General features: G+C 38.3%; 1 protein-coding gene across 2 annotated transcripts in view; it reads left to right on the forward strand.

The window, feature by feature from the left end:
* The window catches only part of KCNQ1 (potassium voltage-gated channel subfamily Q member 1), a 333,177-nt gene that overhangs the window by 210,199 nt on the left and 98,873 nt on the right, over positions 1 to 24,105 (forward strand). For both annotated transcript variants that reach the window (XM_040067802.2, XM_040067803.2), the window contains 4 exons: positions 11,949 to 12,024; positions 18,598 to 18,692; positions 19,373 to 19,419; positions 20,222 to 20,283. In XM_040067802.2, coding sequence (XP_039923736.1) covers positions 11,949 to 12,024; positions 18,598 to 18,692; positions 19,373 to 19,419; positions 20,222 to 20,283 — 280 coding nt within the window. The remainder of the gene's footprint in view (positions 1 to 11,948; positions 12,025 to 18,597; positions 18,693 to 19,372; positions 19,420 to 20,221; positions 20,284 to 24,105) is intronic.

Below are 24,105 nucleotides of genomic sequence, written 5' to 3' on the forward strand. Positions count from 1 at the left end.
GGAAAAATAATTAAAACACATTCTGCTTTCCATATGTAACTTACCAGAGGATAATTCTGGTAAAAAAACACATTGTTGAGTTGTGCTTGTGCTTTGAAACCACACAAAGAAATGGAGTTCACATACCAGAGTAGTCAGTCCCAGCCAGTTTCTGTCTCCAGCTTATCAGCTCATAACATTCCCTGCCTTTTTCAGTAGTAATAACTATTCTTTAACTATTAGATTGAACCAGAGAAATTGGATGCTTCAGATCAAATTTTTCCACATGAAAGATATGAAACTAGGTAATAAGTGTGTATCTAGAATCCTCCACGATACATAATCTACATTTGCTGTCTTAAATGTCCTCTTGTACATACAAATTTCCAAGTTCCTACCAAACCCTTGGTAAGTTGAGCCATTGTGTAGGTTCAGGCCTGTGTTCTCCCCTTGACTTCATGGACATAGTCCTGCACCCACTTTGGCAAGATGGGGATTTCAATGCAACTTTTTACATTTAGGCAGGAACTTTTGCCCTGGATATGCTTCAAAGAAGGGTTTATCCATCCATTTGGAGTACATAATGCAGTAAATGTGATGTAGTCTCTATTTTTATTGGCTTTCAAGATGCAAAGTGCCTCTTCCTTCTTACTCACAGAATTTGTACGTATGGAATAGGTCAGGTTGTCACAGTAATTTAGATAGTCTCATGAGGATTTCAGAAGCATGTATCCATCCCAAGCTAGTTAGATGGTCTGATGCACATACTTGGAAATCCCAATGGCGTTTGTATACCAATATCATCATGGGTTCACAGGAGACAAAGGTGATGTCTGGATCTGAGCATATGCAGGAATAAAGTGGAGCATTGGGCACTTGAACTTGGACTGTAGCTTGAAAAAGCTTTAGTGATCAAAGAATGTTGGTGGAATGGTTGATGGTCTAATCTTAAGTTTTCCACAAAGTATATATTTGTGAAAAATCAGTCTTTGGTTTGAAATGGTTTAAAAATAAAAGACATGACTCTTGTGGTTATGGAGATCTGCTAAGACACCGTTTGACATACCAAATGTTGGTCATAAGACAGAATTGGGCTAGTAGCATAATTTTTTGTTTTACACTCTCTATTTCCCCCAAATCTTTTTTTGCAACTACAATTCCATAAAAGAGCTTTAACAAGATTTTTCAAAAGAGCTGAGATTTTTTTTCAGGTTGCCCCTCTGATTATTGTAGCACAAAATTCTAGCCATGACTGTATTTTTTGGATGCTCCACAACATACCCAGGGATTAAGGTTAAATTCTTTTTCATGATGCATTTTTCTGCTGTTCTCAGGTAGCTATTTCTTCATTTGAAAAAGATTCAGGTGCCCATCATTGCCACTTTAGACAGATTTTTTCCATAAATGGCAACCTTTCAGTGAAGTCCCATGACACCCTAGCTTTTCATCAGGAAACATAGACAAAAGTACTACTTCGCTGAACTGCAGCCAATAAAGTGGCAGAGCTTGAGTTACCACAGGCAAATACTGTGTCTGCAGATGAGTGATCTTGCAGTAAGCTCAAAATTATTTTTCCTGTTCTCCTGTCAGCTGTCCTGGGATGGTTGGTTTAGAGTTTTCTCTAAAATATTACACTGGGTAGAGATTTGACATGACATACCATCGTACTTCATTTCAATCTGGGCCCGTTTCTGGTTTTAATCACACCATTGTGTTACGTATGTGAGTGAATTTCTGGAAGTACTGAAACTCTGACTATGATAAGGTAGACTAATGCATCTTGGCAATGCTGATATTCCAGTCTCTTCTTTCACACTTTTTTTTAATTTAAATTTTAAAAAGTTTTAAAAATCAAGAAGAAGGCTGTGTCTTAGGATTCAAGTTGAAACAGGCTTTGCTGGGTTTTGGGTTGGTTTTTTGTCCAGTGAGCCATAGGAGAGGCTAAACTGATATAGAAATGATATGGGATCTTAAGGAACAATAAATAAACATGTCGTCTTAATGCTCTTACATATTTTTGAAGAGAAATCATTACTTATATGTAAGTATTAGTTCTCCTATTGCCTGATTAAGGAGTTTATAACATTATAGTGAGATGACAGGCTGCTAGTTACTTCATTCCCAATGAAATATAGCCTGATATTCAAAACCAGAGGCCTGTGTTTGCCAGGTCTTGCTCTATAGGAGAGATCCTAATCTCAGTAAGATAAACTGCTTAAATAAAAGTTGATGAAAGAACAGTCCAAAGACTTGATTATGCTCTAACAGTTTTACAGTGCTTTGCTTTAGCACAGTTCTGTGCTTGAGTCCTTAGGGAAGTCTAAACTATTCAGTGTTTACAGAATTGTATTAATCTTGATTTTTGCCGAGCTAATTTCTGTTCAGTATTTGTATATTCACTTTTTATTTTGTACTGGGAAGGAATTATGGGGAAAGAGTTAAGAGCATGCTTGCTCTTCATCTGTTTTAAATCCATAAATGTGAGCCCCTGTGCTGTTTCTGGGTTTCAGATTACACTTGGTGATTTATAGGGAAAGGCTGTTCTCCACAAGTTGAAATCCCATGTGTTTCCCCACCACTGTAAAATAACAAATCCTGGAGAATGCTTCCAGTTGCAAAAATTGCAGTTTTGAACTGCATTTGTAACTGCCTTTTTTCCCTGAAGTGATGGCTTTGACAAGGGAAGTTCCCCTGTCCTAACGCCATCTTTCACCGTTTGCTGTGTTCTTCATGGCAGCTTGCACAAACCACAGCAGCACCCTCACGTTTGCAGTCTTCTATCAGTTTATTTTTGGAGGCTACACCCACTAAAAAGTGCAGCTGTGAGAACACACTTGTATCACTGTGCATCAGTAACATCCAGAGCCCCTACAGAGATGGCAGGCAAGGAGCCAAGGTGACCTAACGGTCCATCAGCTCCCAGTCCCTTCTGCTGTCCCGTGGTAAAAATGAGAGCAGAGTTTGACTTCATGTTTTTCAGTAGATTTCTGTGGGAATGGTGGAGGGTTTGGATACAGTTTGATTTCAGAATTCAGTGCTTAGAAAGAGCTTCACAGCAGCAACTTCCACCTTCTCCTTTTCATTACTGAGGAGCAGGAGAATTTGCCAATCACATCTGTAATAAAAAAAAAACAAAACAAAAAACAACAAAACACATGGAAAGTGTTAGGCCTTCTGAAATAGTGTCATCATTGATTTGGGTAATTATTTAAATATTGCTATTCACATCAATGGCCTTTTCCTTTCAGGTATTTTTCCTGGTGTAATTCTTGTCTCTGCAACAGGAGACCTGTTTCATTTTTTCAGTCACAACCGTGCAATGAGTTTCATGTGTGTTGGACAGATGAGATACTCTCTCAGCTTTGCATTGGTAGACTAGTTGGATTTGTGGAGATGTATAAGTGACTTTAACCTCTTGCCTGCCATTGATTTTACAAATTAGAGACAATGTTTTTACATCTATTCACCATTATTGAAAATGCACATATCACTGAGATGTGGTAGAAAAAAAGTGAAGGGGGTTCTGGCTAATGTTATTCTGTGAGGTTTAAATAACACAATATTTAAATAACACAATTTGACCTGTCATGGATCCCTATGAACTGCATCAGTAACTGACCCAATGAAAGCGTATTTCTTTTGTCTCAAAACGAAAGGTTAAAAGGGATGGCAGCAATAGTGCCACAAGACGAGTCCTAATTAAGATGTGAGATACAGCAAATGTTAAATTAGCATATGTTATGTATAGTAGAAGCAAATAATTGAGAATAGAAACAAATAGTTGAGAATCTCAAAGGGTTACCTCATTTTGATGCTTTTACATCTCATATTCAGCATTAGATATTTTTGTGTACAGGCTGTATCTGAGGTGTATTCTGAGTAATGCAATTTAAGCCAAATAAAAAAGTCAAACTCAGCCTTGAGTTTGCAAGGGCCTTGTAGTTCCCAACAATGAGCACAGCAAAAAGCTACTGTGTAGTGTGATCAACTTCTCGAGCATAATGAAGTAGTAGTGTAACCTCAGCCAGTTAAATATTCAAAGGTTATTGTAAGTTTAATAGGTTTAATAATAGAGAGGCAAGTAGCCAGAGGAAATATGGTTATTTCTTCCTAGTGCCTCTGAGTGTAGCCCTATGTTTCCTTTTATAATTCAGAGCTATAAATGAAAAGCTCTGCAAAAAAAATATTATTTTTAATCTGAAAAGATGGCTTTTAACCAGAGGAGGAAAAATAATAATGCCCGTGGCTTCCTGTGTGTGCTGAACAAAAACTTCTCTGTTGTGTTCTGAATTCAGCTTCTTTAGAAAAGGTGTTTAATGTGTCAGCCTGCATCTGTAAGAGTGCTGTACGTTATTATTTACTTATCTGTGATCTCATTTGTGTCTCTCTACTTTCAAATTGCTTGGCCTTGAAAGCGTGTGAAAAAGCAAAAGCCTTCTAACTCAGTAAGATGCAGAATGAAGAGCTGAATAAGGGTTCTCTGTTTTTTGATATGGACATCAAGATCAATTGGTATTTTATAATGATATCACCAAAGCTGCGAAAGAGTAATTGATTCTGACAAAATGGAAACTGGCTTGTATATTTTTCCTGCTTTCTTTAAGTGGCTTTTTGGTCCCATCCAAAGATAATTTTGTCTTCCTGGTTTTTTCCCCCCGTGTTCTTTGTGCAGCTCTTCATCTCCTAGTAACAGGCATAAGTAAAAAAAATGGAATAGTCAAAATATACCGCAAAGATGATTGAGGATGTACGAGAAATCTCTTGCTATTGCCTGATTTCCATACAATCTATCCTTGTAAGGGTGTGTTCTTAGCTACCATCACTGTGGGCAGACCACAGAGGAAATACCTGTTGCTACATCTGTTTGTCCCAGCATGCCATTAGTTCTGAACACCTACACCTGATCTTCATTCTAGCTTCAGCAATTTGTCTTGGTTCTAGACGTACAGCATGTTGGACCATTTCCCCCAAGGAAAGTTGAACAAATGTAAGTGTGACGCTTCTTAGCTATTCTGGACCCTCTTAGGTCTAGTTGGAAAGCATTTTTTGTTTGTTTTTGTTTAAAACATCAAAATTCCACCCCCCCAAAGGAGATGTTATTTCTTAAACTTGTTCTTGTTTGTATGTCTGTTAAAAATCTGCAAGCTCAATCAAGCTAAGTCAGACTATCTGTAGAAAAAAGAGGATTGCTCTAAATACATGAAAAGATTTCTCAGTTAAACCCATGACTTTTGAGAAGGGAGACATGAAAGCTGCTGTAGAATAGAATACAAATCCATTAAAACATGACAGTGGTTTTAAAATTGCATATTTAAATAAAAAAAGACCAACCACATATAGTTGGGACATTATAAAGTGGGGGAAGAAGAGTACAAATGTTAATTCAATTTAAGCTAATCCCCCGTGGGCTAATGTTCACAATTAGTAAATAATCAAATTGTTTACTGGCTGAAGGGTCCACCAAAAGCCTGAATTTGTCATTACTCCTGCAGAGCAATTTTTAAATTTAGAATCACTGATACTCCTATGGAAGTCAGCCCCTGCATTCCCCTAGTCTGGGAACAGAAATTACATTATAAGACATGCATTTAAGTCAAAAAACTTTTAATTTTGAAATTAAACACTTGAAACATACTGTTCTATAGAAATTATTCATCAAATGTCTTCATAGAAATAATTAGCTATTGTTGAATTATTCAGTGCTTAGATAACAAATTAATTTGATGAAACCTTACCAGTTCATAACTAATTTACAAGCATGAACAGGAGTTCAGCAGATGTAAATCTTTCGTAAACAGATTGCTTGCGAGTAATTACTAAAATGCCTTTGAATGCTGAGACGAAAGAAATTTTAAAAATCTAGCTTACGTTCTACTTGTGATTATTCTTGTTCTGTGTATCTATTATTTCTGTAGTTCTGTTGCATTTAAACCTGTGAATATGCCAGTGGTGAGAACCATGGGGGTATAGATGAATTCCAAATTTGATTTGTCTCGTCACTAGTTTCCAACTTTGCTTACACTGAAAATGTTATGGGAGCATTTAGTGAAGGGAGCCTACAGGAAGGATGTAGAGACTGTTTACAAGGGCAAGTAATGACAGAACAAGGGCAAATGGCTTCAAACTGAAGAGAATGGGTTTAGATGAAGTATCAGGAAGAATTTATTTTCTGTGGGGGTGGTGAGGCACTGAAACAGGTTGCCCAGAGAAGTTGTTGATGCCCCATCCCTGGAAGTGTTCAAGGCCAGGTTGGAAGGCGCTCTGAGCAACCTGGTCCAGAGGAAAGTGTCCCTGTCCACAGCACGGGGTTGTAATGAGATGATCTTTGAGGTCCCTTCCAACCCAGACCATTCTGTGATTCTGTGCAAACTAAGCCCATTTAATTAAACTTCAGATTTGTAAGTGTTTTGCTCTTCAAATGTCATCATACTTTCCTAACACTTCTGGGCAGCTTTTACTGGTTTATCCTTAAGGCAGTTTTTGCAAATCATTTGTGGGCCATGCTATGTGTAAAGAGCCTTCACTAACCTGATCATAATGATGGCAAACAACAGTTGCTAAAGTAGCAACAAATGAAAGGAGAAACTGGGCAGCAAACAATATTGGAAATAATCAGTGATTCTGACTTTATCCCTGGGCATGGTGATCAAGTATTTCCTGTTTCAGTATACACAGCAATGCAACCTAATCTCTTCCAATTTTCAGCATCTAAAATGTGCAGAGAGATTCCCATCAACTGGGAATAGGCAGGGAATGACAGATTAAGGTTGAGTCACAGCGTATTCTATACCTGAAGTGCCTGGAGGACTAAGGCTGGAAGATTTCATTAGACTTAAATATACTAATGAAATGGCTTAATGTAGTTACTCTGAATGTCATCCACCAGATTCTGTGACAAGGAATGTTTTTCAGTGCCTGAATGGAAAAAAATACTTCAGTTCATGCACAACATATGATTAAAAACTGATGCATTAAAGATAAAGCTCAAATCTAAATAATGATTACTGCCAAAAGCTTCAGGCCAACTAACTTCAGTCTTCTTTCTTAATACTTTACCCTGTCCCAAGTCAGAAATTTATGATGACTGCAGGGAATTTAAATAGGTTTTAAAAACTGAGCCTGTCTTCAAATCAGTGTTAGGTTTACTGAGAAATGGGCATTTTGTAAAAGATATTATAAATCTGTGTCTCTCTCCAACTGAGTTTTCGTTCTTGTTAAACTTATTCTGAATAGACAAGGTTGACCTTTTAGCTCTGATAATATCAGTGTCCGTGTACGTTGGGAGGTCTGTGCCAGACATTACAGTCCTGATAATGAAATGTTCTGCACATGAACAAAAAGGCAAGTGTTATACTTAGGAAATTAGCACCACCTCTCCTCTGCCCTGTTGCTTTAATATTTCTGTTAACACTAAACCAATATGTAGAACACCTTCCTGAGGTGAGAAGGGAAACAAACTTCTAATGGAATTACTAAGGGTTTGATGTAAAATTTAGCAGCTTTGTAAGGACAATAAATTTTTCTAATTAATAATTGCTTTTCCTTTCTGATTCTTTATCAAAATAACTTTATTTCAGAGGGGGAATAATCTTGTAAAACTTAATTTTTAAAAAGGGTTTATTTTTCTTGAGTAATAGAGCAACTGAACCATGCATCTGCTTAGTTCCTTTTTCATAAAGCCACATAGTTTTTATAACTAAAAAGTTTTAGCCTTTGTCTCAGAGCATTCTTCTGGGGTGGCCCTGCATCTCCCCTGGCAGGAAGAAGGCAGGTGTGTGCTGACTGAACAGTGACATTCACTGTGGCTGTCAGTGAGTGTGGGACTGTGGAATGAGCCACAGCTTCAGAAACCTGCTGAGGTTTTGGCTAAATGCTTTGGGGAAAATTAACAATGTGTAGTCAAATGTACAAAATTCTGAATTACAACAGTTCATTTAATAATGTATAACAACTTTCCAATCAAATGGGAATGTTGGTTGAATTACATAAAGTACTTCATCATGCTTGTTTTCCAATTTAAGTGAAATTCCAATTTGGATTTCTGATGAACTGATGAAGAGATCAGGTTTCTTCCAAGTGACTGGTTGTAGGTTAAGTATATTAACAACTAAAGGAAGCAGGAAAAACTTAGAAATTCTAGTAATTTAATTCTGCCAGGCCTTCTTTGATGTGGATGCTCAATCCAATTAATTTTGTTGCCAGTTTTTTTTTTTTAATCCTCATTTCTTATGCTTTGAATAGTGTCTGCATCCACAACAGGTTGTTTTTCATTGCACATATAAAGCAGGCCTAGTTTATACCTGCAAATAATATAGGTTAGTATGAATCTGTTGGCCCTATTACAGCTAGGATGGTCTTCGGTTGATTTGTTGCATCCTTCTTCATCCTTCTGGGTTCCTTAGGGTTATAATAATGTAGATTCCTTGGTGGCTTCAGGACCTCATTCTGTGAGTTTAAGTCCATGAGAAATGTCACATAGCATGTGCTGTATTCAAGGTGATCTTGATGTCCTGTTCATATTGAGAAAGAAAATTACTGGTAGCCAGTGAAAGCTTTTGGCAGTTTTTCTTCAGAAGTGTGCAGGCTGAGAAGTTGTCCAGTAACAGAAATAATAACCTTTAGCTTGATTTTAAAGGCATTCCATGTATATTACTTTTTTAAGGTGACATGCTGCTGGTTATTAGAATCAGTCAAATGGTGTTTGGCAAGTTCCTTCAGATGTCAGTTATGATATTGATGGGTATGGTGACAATGAGGCTCAAAGCCTGATGAATGCTCGGGAGAGGAAAATAGCTTTGATGCCAAAAGGGCAAAAGGCCTGCTGACCCTGTTGCTAATGCACTTATCCAACAAGCTTTCCCCTAAAGTCAGGCAAAACAAAACATTTGAAAATGAGGGATTGCAATTGCGGGAGAGTTTAGCTCACAGAGCTACACTGCAGTAGAAAGACTCTCTGGAGTACCCCAGCAGTCCCTGAAAACCCCTTCTGCACTGCCATCAGAGACTCACTGTGCACAGCACTGCCTCTCCAAAGGGTGTCTCCACCCAACTGTGGGATGGACACACCAGGAAGGTGAGGTGCTGGGCTCTGGCAGCACACTCAGATGAGGTCATTGCCAGCCATATTCCTAAAAAAAATAAAGCATTCACAGAAATGAGGGCAGTAATGCATTGAGTACCTATCTCACGTCTAAACGTGCTCCATGTGCCCAGAGGCTGCAGACAGCCCCTCTATAACCAGAATTCAGAGATGTCATAAGTGGCTGAACAAATAAATAGCACCAGTTAATGGTTAAGCTCTCAATGTACTAAAGCGTTTGTTACCAGTTTGCCAAAGAGTTCAAACAACTGTGAATCATAACCTTGGCTACTAATTAAGTCCTTTATTCCCTTCTCTCATCGCAGAAGCATTTAATCTTGGGGAATCAGGACAGCCTGTTGTGCAGAATTATATTTTACAGCATAAGCAGAAACAAGCTCACTGTAAGGCTTCCCACTGGAGCTGGAAATGGGAAGGATTAAAACGAGAATATTAACTTTCCCTCCTGGCATGGTAGTTCATGTTAGCACTGACAAATGATTGATGGTGAATAGCTGCATTGGAAAATTGTTTTGGTTGTATAGCTTTGTTATTTTGCTGAATGGCAAATACCATTTTTATTATCTTCCCGCCTTGCTTATAGATGGGACTTTTCCTCTAGATAGAGGGTGAGGGATTTAGTGTGCTCTACTGGTGACTGGCTGCCCCAAAGAAAAATGTTTTACTCAGAAATAATGGACTGTGAAGAACACCCCAGAGGAAATGAGGCATAAACCAAAACACTACAAGCAGTTTTATGTCAATTCAAATATATTTCTATTTGTCAAAAGACATTTTTGTGTGCTTTTATGTATAGAATGTGTAGCTGCATGATACCATACCTTTAATATTTACTAGAAAATTAAACAGTGTTTACCTTTTTGGCTCTCATCTCTGTGAAGCAGAACTTAAAAGCAGAAACACTTTATTTCCTTGGGTTTGAGGGAAGTCATCCAAGTCCTTAGCAGCAGAATGATGCAGCATAGGCTCACAGAACAGGGGTACCCTGAACTAGCATTAGGCTAACTCTGTCCGCTGGGAACCGATTCAAACACACAGCCATTCCAGTCAAGAGTAGCCAATTTCCATTTTTGTAACTCAAACTATGATGTTGCAGTCAGATCTGGGAGCAGGAGCCTGGAGACAGTGTCTCTAAGACACCTCAGGAAGGTGTTAGGAGGGAAAAAACTTCCTATGCAGATCCAACTGCAGGTTTGGTGCATAATTATTGAGGAACAGATGATTTATATAAATACACTTGGGCGTAGCCATCTGTAGACCTGTGGTGAAAAGCTGTATGTTATTAGCTTGAAAAGCAATGCATTTTATGCTATTTCTGAAGAAAATAATCTTTTCTGTTGTTATTAAGTCTGAACCATTTCTGTAACAGAAAGAATCCACCTGAGAGGTAATAGCTAGAAGTAGAAAATGATGGCTTTTTTTTTTTTTGTTCTGCTTTTGCAGAATGCTGTTTTCCTACTAAAAAATGGGAGTTTTCAGAAGGGGTGACACCCCAGCTACACCTCTTCAGAGGACAGATATCCACCATTTGCACATGCAGAACTTTTATTTGCTGGTGGAGATCTATCCTGAACCTGAATACTCCCTAGAATTCTAGGTTTTATTTAGCTGAATAAAATGGGTGATACCCATTTTATTGGTATTTTATTGGATACTTGGGTGATACCATGCTGTAACATACTAAAGACAAACTTTGCACAAACTTTTATAGAACTTAAGTATGACTTCTCCACCCCTTAGTATGAATGCTGTCATGTTCAGTCCAGACAGAAAGCACTGCAAAATCGCAGTATGCCAGTCTATCAGTATTAATAATAATAGGTTTATAAAGATAAAACATCTGGAACACCTAACTGCGTTTACAGCTGCTCCCGAAGCCATCACTAGAAGTCTGTTTGGGGTGAGAGTTAGAAGCACTAGATGTTCATGCAGTTACAGTGGAAATAAAGATGGTGCTGTAATGTCATTTAGGTGCATCTTGGTAAGAGTAATAGAATGAGCAATCTGAATAATTGGCTTAATGTCTGATATTATATTTTAATGTTAAGAAAATGCATCTCTTTTGCAAGCTTTGAAAATTTTGAAATAACTGTTGGGTTTAGGGCACTGTTTGAAAAATAATGTCAGACTCTATGAAAATCTGTAATTTAAAAGCACAGTGAGCAAATTATTTTCCTTTTTATTCTGTTGTCAGATCATATGCATGTGCACAAAGAGAGGTGTATATTTTTTAAAGACCTGTCAAATTATTTTGTCATTACATTAAGTTACAGTTCATTTTGGGGATAGATATGTATGTAGATGTTACATCCAGCAGCCACAAGATTATTTGGATTGTTTAGCAGTCAACAGATCAAAAATCTTTTCAGTGTTTTTTATTTAAATAATTCTTTGGGGAAAAAAATCATGTAAGTGAAGAAACATGTTATACAGAAATCGTGGGGTGAACACCTCAATAAACCCAAACAAACAAAAAAAAATCCTAAAAACCAGAGTGACTGCTTAAAAACTGTTTGTGGCTGGATATGCAGGAACTTGAGAGTTTGGGGGTTTTTTGTGGAAATAAAACTGGGAGGGATTTGTGGAGGTTTGCTTAGACTAACAGAAGGAGGTTATGTGGACACCCCATTTAGCTGTGAAATGGACGCAAACCTAGCATGGATCAGATAAAACCCTGGATTTTCAGAGCCCCTTGGGAGGTGAGGTAGGTCAGCCAGAATGGTGTGTTGTGCTGCCAGGCTGGATCACAACAACTTACACTGCACGTTGACGTGTTGATGAAGGACTTTCTGCAGCCGGCTGTATTTACTGTCTGGATGGAGATGGTGATGCTTCTTGCCTCCCTCACCCTCCTGTTTTTTCTCCACAGGCTGCGGGAGCACCACCGCGCTGCCATCAAGGTGATTCGGAGGATGCAGTATTTTGTGGCAAAAAAAAAGTTCCAGGTGAGTTGTGAACAGAAAGCTCCTTTTTCTAAACAAACCCTTTTGTTCTCGTGATTCATTGTCTCTTTTAGAAACTTAAGGGAGACTAACACAATTCATTTCAGTAATGGTGATCTACACCCACTATTCTCTCCCTCCTTCAATAGGGTGGTTGTTTTGCAGCAGGTTAGTCAACTGTGGATGCACTGGAAATAGGCTAAACTCCTGAAATGCAGTCTGAATTAAAATGTTATTTTCTGCTAATGGACTTGACCCTTAGCCCTCTGTTATCGCTGTCTCTTTCTGGCAGTGCAAACATTCTCATATGTCTCCATTAATTCTGAGCTGTGTGCTGCTTTCATGCCGAGTCAGTAGGATTAGAGATTAAAATACTACCTCAGCCTTGTTTCTGTCCTTTACTCAATGATAATGAAGTCCTGATAAGAAACCAAGGTGGAAATTTGTTAGTGTATTGGAAGGTATCTCATTTCTTCTCCTTTCTCCCCTCTTCATTGTAGGAGACGTCCTTCCCAGTTAGTGAGATACTGATTCTCTTTCCTCCTCTGGCCCTCACTGATACATTTCCCATGTGCCACTTCACTTGCTGTGGTCTTGTGATGCCATAAGCATTTAACAGTAACTGATTAACCTTGTTTCCTGGTCTGAATAAAAAATTCTGACTGCAAACTTTCTAAAAATCAATTTCATTAAACCAGTAAAGGCACATGTCGACAGCCTTCAGCTTGATTTAAACCAGGTGAATGTATATATAGGTAATAAATATATTACCTTACCTAAAATTACTAACAAGGGATAATCTCCAGAGAACAAGCTTCACAACTGAAAATGCAAAGGTGAGAGGGGCTTAACTGCCTACATTAATTTTTGTACATGACCTAGCTTATACTGCTTCCAATAAATCAGAAAGGTATCCCACCTATAATCTAGACCCTCCAAAAAGGGAGAGTATTTTTTCTCCTTCAAATTTGAAGGCTAAAAAATTTAAAATCAAAAAGATGATGATAATGATGATGATGACGATGATGATGACAATGACTAACAGTCCATTATATCTGTAAGGCAAAGTTTGCTGTTACTGCAAACCCACAATTCTGATTTCTTGTAAAATTCAGAAGCACTGCCTGAATTCTTTAGAAAATTTCTACTTTGAATATTTTCATTTTTACCAAAATTCTCAAGCTGATTTATGGCTAAGGTTGACTGAGCTTGTCAGAAAATTGCTTTAGTTGTGTATAGTGTATTCAGATTGTCACCATTATGGCTGAAATGTCCCATATCCAGAGTTTTCTTGAAGAGAGTGCTTTCAAAAAGTTTCTGCTAGTACATTATGCCTTTTATTATCAGTATTACACTAAAATTAAGAAAGGCACACTGTCTCAACTACTTGAAGATAATATTTATATTCATTTTGCTGACAAGTTTCTTAGCACTTGCTGGTCAGCACTTGAAACTTAGCAAGGGATGTGACCTATTCCAGTGATGTGTCCACTGCTGTTATGTGAATAATTGCCTAAATGTGGCAAGTTCCATTAAAATCTAATTTATTTTCATTCCAAAACTTGATTGTGATCCTTTGCTCTGTGGTAATTACTGAATCATTGCTCTCATAAATTTAGGTCATAAAATATTTGCCAAAGGTATTAACTAAGCTGCTTAATAACAAGAAATCCGCACATTGTAGATCTGCCTCCCAAGTGGTGTTTGTCAGAAACAGGTTTTGAAAATGCCTGAACACTGTGTGCAACGTTATCCACCTGGCAAATAAATGAAACTCCCCTGCGGCAGATGATTTGATAGAAGCTGAAAAAGCATTTGACTGAATAGAATGGGACTATTCAGTTCATACTTGAAACTTGTTTGTGCTCAGTATCTCGGTTGCTAATCTGGCTTCTCAGTTGTACTCTCACTTTTTGCATCTGCCAAAGGCCCAGTCCTGGCCATCTACAAAATCCCTCGACAGGGTTGTCTCTCATCTCTCTTTAGCAGTCTCCCTTCTTCCTGAATAATCAATATTAGCTGCTGCTAAAGAACTAAAACTGTCATTTGGCTGAAGTGGGGTGGATCTTAGGTCTCCTGTGTACAAGCGATGTGCTGCTGTTTCTTCACAAGCAGAATCTCCAGTAGCAAAGTAGGGGAATATCTGATACTTCTCCATAATTTCTGAATATAAAGTTATGATCAAGCTTAAAAATTTGGAGAGCACCAAAGGTACAGTTTTCTAAGGCATCCAAGTAACTTAATGCACAAAGTCACCTTGAAATTCAAGCCACAAGGTGCTTTTGAAAATCTCTCCTAATTAAGCAATAACCACTATCATTATTCTTTCATCAAAAGTACATTGTAAAGCTGTTCTTTGCACATAAAATAATCATCAGAAATTAAATTGTTTTAACATGTGCCAAGTAATGACTGTACAGTTCCTAATAAGCTGACTAATGTAGTGTCTGAGAATAAGGTAAAACAGAAGATGCATTTTAAAAATTAATCTTTCAGCATTTAAGAGGTCTTTACCACTGGTCTTTAGTAGGTGTTTTCTTTCTAAGCTTTACATTTATGTAAAATATATGTTCCAAAAAAAGAAAATCCAGATATTTTCTTCCGGTAACTGTTGAAAAAACCCACAAACTCACAACCCAATTTCATCTGAAGTCCATTGGGCTATTCATGCTTAAAATTAGCTGGAACATTAAGGAAGGCCAGCACTTTAAAGGAGTGGTTTTTTAGAGATGCCTCTGAACCTTTTGAGTTGGGCAGCATAGGAAGAAGGAGAGGAAGAGGAAAAATTTGCAAAATAGGTCCCAGCATGAACTCTGCATGGTTCTTAAACTATACCAGCTGTTTGCAGGACACACCTGTAGGCCTAAATTTTACTAGATATATTTTTGGAAGGGCTCAGTTAATAAAAGGGGGTGATGGCATCAGAGGACAAAAGCCAGTTAGAAAGCAAAGCCTTCCTGTTTAAAACTAAATAAATAATTAAAACAAATAAAGAAAAGCTAAACAGGGATATGAAGATTTTCAAAGGACATGAAAAGCAAGTCTCTGTGAAGTATCATTTCCTCTTTAAAAAGAAGGAGAGAAATTTAGGCTGTATTTCAAAGTCAGGTTTAAATATAGTCCTTATGAGGATGCCCATGTATATCCCCTGATCCCAGCATAATATTATAAAGAATTAATACCTTATTATGGATCTGTTTATGTTCTCATAAAGTCTGTAGGACTTTTTCAAATTCTATACAAACGATCACATTCAACACAAATCCTGTGCATCAGTGAAGGTGAATGACTTCTGGTTAAGGAAGGGACTTAGAAATGAATGCTTTTCTAGGCTTTGCTCACCCTACCTACCAAAAATGAATTTTATGTATTAGTTGTAAAGCAGATGTTTTTTACACAATCTAATATTACAACTGAATTTCAGGAAAAAAAAAATCCATACTCAGTTATCCCATTAGCTTGATTTATGAGTAGATAATGTTTATTTTCCAATTATGAAAGTTTCTAGAAGTCTTAAAACTAATGTACATGGATACACCTGTGATATCCATCACAGATACAGAGACCAGGAATTTGTTCTGATTTCACATTTTCATTTTGAAAACTTTTTACATTTCCTTTCCATGTAAATTCTTCCAATTGAGTAAATTAATTTCCTTCTAAAATAGCTTTTTAACTTGTGGTATGATTTTTACCATGGCAAATATTCTATACATAGCATAAATTAAAAATACAGGCTGCAGTTCCACCGATGACATAACTGTTGCCTGATTTGTTACAATTTCCCTGGAAAATCTTACATTTATAGTCTTGTAGTTCATCATATTATGTGATTCATATGAATTCTGTGTAATCTTTTCTAATCTCCATACTGGGCTGTACTAAACTATGTATTTCAGTGTCCTGTATTTCACAGGATGGCCTGCCCATTTTATTTGATATTACCTGGTTGCATTTCCCAGAAATTCCCCTTTCCTGGATTCCCCTTTCCCAGGTCTGCCTTCCTGCCCATGCAGTTACTAGTGAACAACAGCCACAGCCAGTGGCACACATTTAATATTTGCCATTGGGTTTTGTGCCTTTAAAAACTTTCATTTATGATGGGGGAAATTCTAACGTATTTAAGAAGAGTTAACATATTAAAAGAGTTTTGCGTACTTAGCAGAGAACCAAAAGCAAGGAGGAGAAGCAGTTAAGGAAAACTGTGGGACTGGCTTCTACTTCTGTCTTTTCCATACTAATTTGTTGTCTGCTGCAGGTTTTTTATATGGTCAACATCAAGAGTATTTTCTCATAGAAGATCAGCTTTCAATATGAAGCAGTTACAGAAAAATCAGTACTGACTTAAATAACCAGTCATACCCATAAGTGTAGCCTCATTCATAAAATATATTTACTCCAGGTTTTCAGTTCTTGTTTTAAAGAGAGAGAAACATCCCTGTAAATGAAAAAGAGGCAGTGAAATACCAACACTACTGTCAGACTCCTGTGTCAGAGTATAAGGATGGCAGGAGAAAGCTCTGCATCTTTATTCTTACTGAACACCTTTTCAGAACCTGCCGTTTTCAAACTTTCAAACTTGCAGGTTTCTCTTTTGCTTTTTTATAGTACTTTTTTTCTTTTTTCTTTTTTCTTTTTTTTTAATATGTTCATGTATACAGTATTAGTCCGTGGAAAGATTCACAGGCTTATGTCATCACAGAATCATTTCTTACTTTGTGCATGTTAGTTATGATTTATGTGTGTAAGCAGTTGGGATGCTTGGGGTCTTCTGTGCTCCTTGGTTAGATTGAAGCCATTCCCAGTCCTGCTTAGCCTTCCGCTAGAGAGTATCTCACATTCACCCAAGGCTTGCAGTTGACTGGGGGAATCTGGGAGACTGAAATGTAATTTGATGAAGTGATGTTATTGAAGGAATCAGTCATGAAATGTGGGAGCTACTTCCCAGGCAGGTTCAGGGGACTGTGTGAAGGTGCCACAGTCTCCACAGCCTGTTTTTTGTATGGTATCTCACTTTCCTTTGGCTTGGAAAAAAAAGAATGGTATTTATGGCATGGGATTGAGGAAATCCTGAAGTTTGGGAAATGAGATAAAGCAGTGCAAAGAAATCTGCTTTTGAAGTACAGGTGACAAAATACTTCTGAGACTTTGAAAGGGATGCAAATTCTGGTATCTTAGAAGCTCCCACTCTCTTTTCCTTGTTCTCAAAAGAAGCAAGAAAGGAGAAGTTGTAACTCAGTGTTACCAAGGTTTTTACAAAACCTTGAAAATTATCTGTGGAGTTTCTATAAACAGCATAACAAATGAGTCAGAAATCATAGAATAGTTTGGGTTGGGAGAGACCTTTAAAGGTCATCTAGTGCAAACTCCCTGCCATGAACAAGGACATCTTCACCCAATTAGGCTGCTCAGGGCCCCTCCCAACCTGACCTTGGATATTTCCAGGGACAGGGTGTCCACAGTTTCTCTGGGCAACCCATTTAAGTGTCTGACCTTCCTCACACTGAAGAATTTCTTCCTAATAATTTCTTCCTAATAACATTCCTAAAGAATATTCTCCTGCCCTCTTTCAGCTTGAAGCCATTTCCCCCTTGTCCTACCACTACGGGCCCTTGTAAAAACCTGTCCCCATATTTTTTAAAAGCCCCCTGAAAATACTGAAAGGCTTCAGTGAGGTGTCCCTGGAGCCTTCTGTTCTCCAGGTGGAGCAGCGCAACTCTCTTGACCATGTCTATAGTAAAGGTGCTTCAGCCTCTGATTATCTCTGTGGCCTCCTGTGGACTTGTCATAGCAGGTCCATGTCTTTCCTGTGCTCAGAACACCAGTTCTGGCACTGATTGGACTCTAGATTCTAGATGAAGAATTAAGATACCTTTAATTTGTTGCCACCCTTCAACATGTTCTTCAACTAACTTGCTTTTATAGGTTGATACAATTTCCTTTATCTTGACACTATTGCCTCTATACCACACAAAAGTTGTTTTATTAATAATAGGTTGGATGAAGTCTTTCATATGTGTGAGGTGCAAATTACAGACATGGGGCATTTCTTGCACCGGTGTTTCCCAGCAGTTTTGAAAGCTCAGACAGTCCTTCTGGAAGAGGAAATCAGTCTTGCACCTTCCTCTAGGACTGTGCTTTAACTTCCCACAGTAAGACCTGAACTGTGAGCCCCAGCTGCTGACTGAGAACTGGGCTTTGTGCGTGTGCAAGACCTCTTTATTTTTGAGTGGCCAAGGAGTATGAACCTTATTTCCTGAAGGAACTAGAGTGTGCACAGTCTTCTGAACAAAGTGCCAGATAAATCTTTTTTGGCTCCAAGTTCTTTTGAGCTCCAGTTCAGTGGATTATCTCTTGATGGGCATATAGACCTGCAGTAACAAAAGTGGATGAAATGAGAACTGTCAGAATTTTCCACAGAAATTCTGTGTGATCGTGGCAACAATCAAAATAACTCATATGTTTACACAGGGCTAGAAGAACTTACTGTTTACTCTTGAAAAACATCTACATTGCCACAGACCATTCCTCCATCCTTGTAACTTAAGGCCATGTTTTTTGTCTCTGATTTTACAGCAAGCCAGAAAGCCCTACGATGTCCGAGATGTTATTGAGCAATATTCACAGGGCCACCTCAACCTGATGGTGCGAATCAAGGAGCTACAGAGGAGGTACGTCAATGAAGCCCAATCTTGGTACCCCTAAGCAGCAGCCAGAAGGATGTTTGTAAATTAGGCAGTGATCGGGGACCACGGGTAAAAAACTGCCAGGGTTAAAGGTGCCATATTGGCAGGACTGTGCAAAATTGGGGAATATAAAATGGCATTTGCATAAAGTTCTCTTTTCACACATGGAGGAAAAGGCAAAAATCATAAAAATCTGATGATTGGGACTTGTATATATTACCTCAGTCCCTGCTAACTGTGACTATAGACTGCAATCCCTATGTGATAGGGGCCATTTCACACCTGGAGGGTGCAATACTCTCACCTGATCTGGTGGAATTGCATGTAAGAGCCAGCTAAGAGATGACAGATGCAACAAGGAAGCTGCCATAGCACAAGGAAAAGACAAATTTCTGCTCTGCACATGGAAAAGTAATGGGCATTGTAAAACTTTACAGTGATTAAAGAAGCTGTAGAGCAATGTTAAGTCAAATTCCATTTTGCTACTATGCTTTTCATTTCAAGCTACTCTTAGCATAAAGCAACTGCTTCACTCACAGGACACACCAGAATTATTTGAACTTCACTTTGCTTGTTTGTGAAAAGGTCTCCTTGCTCCAGCTAGAGAGAGTTAGGATGCTGGTTCAGACTGAATAAAACTAAAAACGTTTGTTTTGTTTTTATAGGTTGGACCAGTCCATAGGAAAGCCGTCTCTTTTTATCTCCGTCTCAGGTAAGTCAATACAAAGGATGTGTCTAAAATTATGAACATATAATTAATGGGAAATACTTGCTTAAAGAATTTTCAATTTATTGCCAAATTTTTAAACTGTGCCAAGTGGTCGTGCTCTGAAGATTAAGCTTTGGCAATAATATTTAGTCATCAATACTTTTAAATTAGGGTTGTTCTCATTTACATTCTTAAAACACCTACTTTCACTGAAGTCTTCAAAGTGTCAGCTCTAGTCTTTCTGAGACTCACCATATATTCAATAAATTGGTGTGCTAAGATTAGAGTTCTTATGAAATTTGTAATATTCACATAGATCTTTGATAGGTTTGAAAAGACACTGGAAAAGGAGCACAAGGGATTGCTTGCAACAAGTCTGGCTAATGAATATTTTCTGGTTTTGTCATTTGAAAACTCATCTTTCTATATAATTTATGGTGGGGGGAAAAAGATAAAATGTTACCAAGTGTGTTATTCAAGTTGTCTGTAGAGTCCTTTGCAAAGTGGCAGATTGTTTTTAAGTGGCAATCAGAACATTAACTAAATTGGGAACATTTTTGTGCTCTGTGGTTTAAGCGTAAGACTAAGATTAAAAATGCCTTAAACTCAGGGCTATTAAAAGCCCTGGCGTGGGCCAATGCTATAAAAAGAAACAGAAAACTACTTTTAAGAAACAGATCTATCAGCCTGGCGAGGGTGTTTGGTTACACAGTGTTGGTGGGCTAGTTAAACACACCCTGTTGTGGTTTGCTGCTATTTTGTTATACCACCATATATTAATTTGAATATGTTTCTTGCTCCACAGAGAAAAGCAAAGATCGAGGCAATAACACGATTGGTGCCAGGCTGAACAGAGTGGAGGATAAGGTAAGCCTCAGTTGAATTGGCAGTGAATGAGGACATGGTTTGTGATCGAACAGTGCTTATTTCATAGGATGTGAAGGAAAATTCAACTTAAAATAGAGTTGAATGTCTGGCTTTTCCAGGGGCTGGAGTCTAATTTTTTTGTCACAGATTGCATTTTTGGTTCTCATCATTTTAACAGAATAAGAAAAAAACCCCAGAATTTAATTGATTTCAGTCTCTTTTGAGACTCGCTTTGGTTTTTCATTTTTGATTGCATATGTTACATATGCCTCAATGCTTTACTTCCTTCCCTCTGAATAGATAAAAGGCTCCGTTCCTTTAATAACTCAGTATATTATGGTCCCTAAGATTTGCCTTTGATCTTTGCTCTGTTGTTTACATAACTCCACCTACAGTTCCCTAGAGAGAGAAAGAGCAAACCTTGTTCCATCCTGGTTTTCATTCCTTATGATAAGTGGAGTTTCTCCTTCCAAGTGACGTGAATCCAAAAAGAATCAGACTCGTTCTATAATCACAAATTAAGTTAAGTGCTTTGAAAGCCTTTATTTCAATGCTGTCTGTGCTTGAGAAGATAGATGACAGGTAAATGTTGTGTCATTAAAAATACAGGTTTGCCTGTGCTGGCACAGGAAAGAAAGGTAGAGTTGAGTAGTTTGAATCTTTTACTCATCTCTTGGAATGATCTGGTGAGGGAGTGAAAGCATTTCTTTACTTTAGCGTTCACTCATGTACCTGAATCTGTTCATTAGTTATTAAGACTGAAACTTTTTCCTGAGGAAAAGATCTGTGTGGTAACCTCATGAAAGTTTTGTTCTAAAGAAATATTGAGCAAATTTTCTGCAAACAAAAGGAGGTGTGAGCAGTACAACCCAAGGACTACAAACTAGCGCCCTGATCTGCATTGATTCACTCATGACATGCCTGTTCCTTACACATTTCTCCTGAATTACTTTAATAAACATGAATGATAGTACTCAGGACTACACTTCTCTCTCCTGGAAATAATGGTGTTTTAAAGGAAACAGGTTACTTTTGATATATGGGGGGGCACAGAGGAAGAGTAAAATAGAAGAGAGGAAGGTAGAGTGCATTTAGCGCAAAAAAGAATCACTGTGCAGTGCTCTCTCACATCTGTGGTTAATATGTGTTCTTACACATGGAAGCCCTTTCCAGAAAGTTTGGATTACATTTATTTATTTTCTCTCCATAATGTCAACTAAAAGTGTGGAACACTAAGAAATGTCTTGTGACTTGTGACAAAGAGCAATGACTTTTCAGTGTGGACAAATAATTCTCAAATGGCAGCTAAAGCAGCTTCTCAGTGCTATTTGTAAAATCTCCAGTGAGCCTGGGAAAGCCTTCGTGTTGTACCGGCTCAGAGATAAGCTGTTTGGGGGTTATTAATTACTCTTTTTTACATCCTTACAAATAAGTACACCGTGAATTTATAGTGACTGGGTTTTTATGTCTTGTAATGGGACTGTAAAACGCTCCCTGTATAATTTTAGTATAGCTGGGTTAAATTTTAGCCTTGCTTTAAGTAACAGACCCTTCTTTCTTTGCAGTTGCATGAGGTCATCTGTGGTTTCAGAGTTGTATGTTATCTGCCCTATACAGCTAGTCCTATCTGCAGGAATTTTATCTGAAAGTAGCTGAAAGGCTAAAAATAGAGAATTTCAGTTGGACTCAGCAAACAGTGGTTAACATAAAAACTCACTGGCAGTGCTAGAATCACTTTTTTGCTGCAGTTGTAGATGGTGGCCAAAGCTAATTTCTTGGTATTTTCGCTCCCAGAGATTGGCCCTCTCTTTCCCATAAAGTACATGGTGCACGGTATGCTTTCAACATACAGTTAAAGCCTTCCTGAGCTGAACACTATGTTAAGGATATCAGGTAGTTTTTTAGGTGACAAAATATTTTAAACAGTTTCATCCCATTTGTTTGTGAATTAGTTTCCAGTCTTGGACTTCAGGAGGAGATATTTTCAGTGCTGCAGGCTAAACATCTCTTGTGCATTTGAAAAATCTCCTGTAAGTTAGAGGAGGGCTAGATACACACAGCAGTACAGAGAAGATGGCACCTTAAAGAGACATTTTAAAATAAAAAGCTTAAATAGTAGTGTATTGACAGGAATTATGATCCTTATGGCAGAAATCTGTATTTTCAAGTATTGCCAACAGCAAAATGTTGTGTTTTCTTCTGCAAATTTAGGAACACGCTAATTTAAGAGAGAGTCCTCTAATCTGTTCATCTTGTGCACTGGGGGAAACTTAGACCTTGCGATATACGCAGTTTATGATCCTGAACCTAAGGACTGTTTCCTAACATAAAAAAGCCAGAGGGATGAATCACACTTGCAAGAACCTTCCTGCAGATTCCTGAATGCTGTAATGTTGGCAAGACATGAAAACCATTAAAAGGTGGTTATGTGAATGTGACTAGAGACTATACAGCCTGCTAGGCCTTCCTGAAAAGAAATCCAACATGTAATAATGGCATATTTTCACTTTGCCATTGTTCTCTGTTGCTCACAAAGCTGAGGGTGTCAAATGCTGTGCCTCCTAAAGGTGTCCTCCAGCAGGAGGCTGCCCACAGCCCAATCAGCTGTGGTCCAGTGGGAATATAACAGCAGGAGTGCAGCACACAGGCGGGGCTCACACACCCTGCCAAATGCCAGTGGTCCAAAAGTGTGTGTGTAGATACCTCAGGGAATGTTGTTGAGCAGGATTACAGCAGCAAATCAATTTATTTGTGGTGACCAGCCTTCTCTTTTCATCCTTGAAACATCTGTAAGTGACTATTCAGCCTACCCTCAAGGAACCTGGCCACAGCTGGCTTGCTACCAAGCTCAAAATCAAAAGCAGTTTTTCCAGATGGGCCCAGCTGTGTGTGCACAGTGCCCTTCCTCCTCACACAGTACTCTTCATCCTCACGCCGAAAACGCTGCCTGCCAGGGGCTTAATGCTGGGTGTGCCCAGCAGCTCCAGCCAGGAGCAAGCCCACAGCACACTTGGGGAATTCTGTGCCCTGCAGCTCCTATTTTCCTTTCACTGCACTAATTTTAGCTTGGCTATAAATGATTGCAGTGCTAGCTTTTTCATTTTCACATTAATCTGTTCTTTTTCAGCCTTTTGCCAACCATTAATTTAGCTATAACAGGCATAGCTTGCACTTCTCAGGTAATCAGCCAGGCTTGCTGCTTTGGCTGCCCTAAGGATATTCATTCTTAAATATGGTCACTGCACAAAATCATCTAGAATATACAGCAAAGGCTAAAAGTGGCCAGTCCCTGGACTCTTCCTGTTATCCCCGCAAACCAGACTGCCCCAGATGTCTGTAGGTCCTGCCTGTGGACCTCCCAGAGTAGGTTTACAAAAAAAGTTTTAAACCATTCTGAGAAGTAGACATTATGCTCTCTTTCTGTTCTTTTAAAAATAGAACTTAATCTTCTGCAATGATTTGAACACTTTTAAGTTTGCCTTTCAAGAATGTTTCTAGCAATCCAAAGCAGTTTTCTGGGCATCCCTTCTTACATACTCAGAATTGTTCCTGCATCTGACAGTAAGTACAGTGTTAGGATTGTCAAGGTCATAATTAAAGTCTTATTTTAATAAGTATTTTTCAGTTACATGGAACATTAGGAGTTATGTTATCTGTTGCAAAATTTTGAATTGTAGAGATTTAAATGGAGATTTCTATTTGTACAGGAGATAGGTGGTAGTGACATGTGACACCTTTAATGTGAATCAAGCAGTTCTACAGACAATATTAGTTCCAAGCTTATACACATTTTGCATGCTTCTAGCTGAGAAGGTGAACCCT

The sequence above is a fragment of the Hirundo rustica genome, chromosome 6 (genome assembly GCF_015227805.2).
Source record: "Hirundo rustica isolate bHirRus1 chromosome 6, bHirRus1.pri.v3, whole genome shotgun sequence".
Lineage (NCBI taxonomy): Eukaryota > Metazoa > Chordata > Aves > Passeriformes > Hirundinidae > Hirundo > Hirundo rustica.